The sequence below is a fragment of the Lactuca serriola genome, chromosome 7 (genome assembly GCF_051521515.1).
Source record: "Lactuca serriola cultivar US96UC23 chromosome 7, Lser_US96UC23_V15, whole genome shotgun sequence".
NCBI classification, from domain to species: domain Eukaryota; kingdom Viridiplantae; phylum Streptophyta; class Magnoliopsida; order Asterales; family Asteraceae; genus Lactuca; species Lactuca serriola.
The window spans coordinates 206,796,250-206,800,170 of record NC_136414.1 but is presented as its reverse complement, the minus strand read 5'-3'; the positions used below and the strand labels follow the sequence as shown (position 1 = coordinate 206,800,170).

Here is a 3,921-nt window from a genome sequence, read left to right as displayed (position 1 = left end):
CAAGAAGCATGAGACATCGTCAGAAAATAGCTGAGAGATGCCTAAAAAGGTTAGAGATTAATTAATGATTTTGATATCATGTTTAAACTAAAAATGTGTTGTCAATTAAGTTCTGGTTATGGATTTGTGCAGGTAAGAGAGAAAAAGTTATTCCAAGACAATGAGTTTTATTGGGGAGAACTGTAATGCTGTTGGAAATAGCATCAGCCTTTACTCTTTTTACCAAAATAACAGTCTACTTTAGTTTTTACCTGTAATAGCAACCTAATTTTATATTTTAACCCATAATAGCATCGTATGTACTTTCATTTCTTTATTGATAATAGCAACACACTTAGAATCGTGTAACAGAGGTTTTTCCAACTTATAACATTATTCCTTCATTTCTTAAATTACCCAAATTACCCTTTATGGGTCGTGCTTAGCACGGGCCTCGAAATCTACATACTATATATATATATATATATATATATATATATATATATATATATATATATATATATATATATATATATATATATATAACTTATCATCTATGCTATAATAATAAATCACTTTTTGTGATTCTTGGTTGATCTAGAATTTATTTTTTATATTATTTAGATATTGTAGAGTTTTTGATTTTTTTTTTGTTGTATAGTATAAAGGTTGTTGATCAAGTAGTCTTGAAATATTCATGGTTGTTTGTTCGGTACAAGATAATCATGCTTAGAAACTTAGAATAGTGACTTTTCACAGATGGCAAGCTTGGGAAGAATGAGAGTGATCATGCATTAAATAAAGTAAACGATACAAATTATGAATTATATGGACATATGTGCCTTCAAAAGATGTTCATCATCACATGGTTTCTCCTGTTAAAAATTTATTTTTGAATAAAATAAAAAGATGATGAAAAGAAATATAGATTTTATTGAGGTTGATACTCAAATCGACGCGTTGTATACCCGTTCAACTGGTCCCAATAATGTCTTTATATGTGCATTTAACCTTTTCAATTAATGCTTCCCTGAAAACCCAACGTAATTGCAAATATTATTTTAGGGTTAACATTTTCTTTTCTAGAATATATATATATATATATATATATATATATATATATATATATATATATATATATATATATATATATATATATATATATATATATATATATAAAAGTTCGTTTGAGACCGATTTAATTTTGTGAGAGCATAAAACCAATTTTTTATGAGTTAAATATTATAGTATTCTAGTGTTTAATTATAAAAATATAATATGTATAATATTCTAACATTATATGTTTTTAGAATATTTTAATATAAAATATATTCACAATATTGTTTTAGAATATTAGAATATTAGAATATTACATCTATTACATTTTTATGGAAAATAGAATATTAGAATATTTCATTTGAAAAAATGGTCTTACGGTTTCACAAAAATTATATATATATATATATATATATATATATATATATATATATATATATATATATATATATATATATATATATATATGTGAAGTATATGAAGTATATATACCTATCAGGTTTAAAGACCAGGTTCTTGTAAGCAAACCACTGTAGGTACCCATGACAATAAATTAGATGCGTTAGATAGTATGTCATGTGTTTTCTTTTTCATAGGCTTTTGTAAAAAAAAAAAAAAAAAAAAAAAAAAAAAAAAAAAAAAAAAAAAATCAAAAGCTTATAATTAAATAAGCTTACTCCAGTACAACCGATTCCAACAAGCTCCAGAACTCCTGGAACTAATGGAAGCCTATCTATTGCCTGATCCAAGAAACAATGCCACATTTACTCTAAAAATTATCATTGAGGCTTTGAGGGCTCATGAGGTTACAAGTTTTTTAACCTGAGTACCATGTATGAAAATTAGAGGTGCATGTGCTCACCGAGATCATTCCTGCGGAGCCCCAAAGAAATACAACTCCGGCCACAGCAAGAGAAGTCACTGCATATTTATCTTCAACTTTGTCCCACTATATGTAATTTGAAAGTAATTTTGATTTAGGAAGCATTAGTTAATAGCACATTATATGGCATATAGAGATGTCGCATAATTGTTAATTATGAGAATCTATAGAAAGGAAAAAGAAATCCATATACATACTGCCTCTTGGATTGGTTTGATGAGCTCTGGAAATTCGGTTGAGACAGCCTCAGCAGGTGCTGCCTCTCCAGTGGCCATGGCAGCAACATTCCGTGCTAACTTTCGACCTGATATACATACCAACTATGTACGTAATGTAATCTGTAAACAACTAAAGTGTATATTATCAGCAAGGCCATACATAGTAAAGAAGAGTAGAACTAACAATAGCCAGTTGCCTTCCAAGCACGGTTCTGCTGCTTGAGAGGTGGGGGTGGGAGAGATGGAAGCGTGACACACTGGGAGGATGCAGGGGCAGCTGATGGTCGTGGAGGAGCCTTGCCGTCAATAATGGTGGTGGAAATTGAATGTGCGGTGGTTGCCATTTCCCTAAATAGATTCAGCCGGCCCTTTTTACGTTTCAGAAACTAGCTATATTTAAGATCCTCTCACTGTTTGTTTCTTAGTTCCAGACTCTTACCGAAGATGAGGAAAGCAAAGAAGTTGGAATATTTTGCCACAACTTAAGCTTGGAGGAGATCCAGTTCCTTTGAAACGAATGGAATCGTAACGGAGAGCCAACCATTTTTTTCATCATCTAGATAGATAGTGCTGACATGTTCCTTTGGATAGGATGGCCATAGCATTGAATTTCAAGTAGGGTCAATTACACCAATGGTCCCTATAGTTTAAGGTAGTCTTATTGATTGGTCCCTAACAAGTTTTTTTCACTTGAACCATCCCTATAATTTAGTTTTATTACACGCTTAGTCCCTCCTAAACCTGAAACGACTATACTACCCTTATCTATTTCTTTTCTGATTATTTTTATATATAACTATCGATAATTCTTTTTTGATTTGTTAATTTTTGTATATTTATATATACTAAACCAATGGGCCCATCCACCCAACCTCAATTCATCACCGCAACTACCAACATCGTCTTCTCCTTAAGCAAGGCTATCATCTTCTTTGCCGTAAAAAAAAATCCAGATTTTGAAACCTCAATTTCAACAAGAAAAAAACCTAAACAAAATAATCAAAACCTAATTTCTACCAATTCATTGAAGTTTCAAAATTTAACTCAAAACCTAATAATGAAACCTAGAATTTTTGAACCATCCACCATTCTAACAAACCTTTCAAAACCACCATTTCCATAACTAAAAAGCTCGAAGAGAAGCACTATTCATCGACAATTTGCATTACCTTAAAGAACACCAGTTTAGTCACAAAATGATGAATCTGATTTTACAAAATATTTGACAAACAAATAACTCAAAATTGTGAAATTGGTTTTTCTTTACAAAACCACTTCATAACCTTATACACACACCGGTCGCCATACTACAAATCAAAGCGAAATAACCACCACCGAACATCACCCAAGTGAACTCCGGATCGATGACTCCCTTTTACATTTAAAATCCAAATTGAACCCAATTTAATAATGAAGATGGATTTCGGTTTCTATTTGTCGGAAATAGCCATACGGTCCATACAACGCAGTTGAGAGAGGGAGAGAGGAGATGAGAGAAGCGTGATGGTGGTGTGTGTTCGTCAGAGATGAACCTTCCTGCACCTTCTTCATTTTTAGGTTTCTGTTAACGGAAATCAACCAATGCATATAGTTTGAAGAGATCTAGGGTTTGATGGTAACGAAATAAATGAGTGAGAGGTGGGTGGGTGGCGATCAGCGGCTGGTGGTAGGTTTCCGACAACAAGTTTGTGGTTTCTAATAACATAAGAGTTCTTAATGTAGGAGAAGAAAGAGAAGGTTATTAGGTATAGAACGCGTACGAATAAATGGGATGGGTGGTGGGTT

General features: G+C 32.0%; 1 protein-coding gene across 4 annotated transcripts; it reads right to left on the bottom strand.

The window, feature by feature from the left end:
* Window positions 1-747: 747 nt before the first annotated feature.
* Window positions 748-2,626, bottom strand: PSI-P (photosystem I P subunit). Of its 4 annotated transcripts, XM_079009564.1 has the most exons (7): window positions 2,321-2,626; window positions 2,116-2,222; window positions 1,898-1,984; window positions 1,713-1,775; window positions 1,528-1,565; window positions 948-1,009; window positions 748-854 (listed from the first exon to the last, which is right to left on the bottom strand). In XM_079009564.1, exons 1-6 carry the CDS (start codon window positions 2,478-2,480, stop codon window positions 952-954), a joined length of 513 nt encoding a protein of 170 aa, XP_078865690.1. In that variant the 5' UTR covers window positions 2,481-2,626; the 3' UTR covers window positions 748-854; window positions 948-951. The 4 variants fall into 4 exon arrangements, with proteins under 4 accessions (XP_078865690.1, XP_078865689.1, XP_078865692.1 ...); XM_079009563.1 differs by having other exon boundaries at window positions 748-1,009; XM_079009566.1 differs by lacking the exon at window positions 1,528-1,565.
* Between the last annotated feature and the right edge of the window lie 1,295 nt (window positions 2,627-3,921).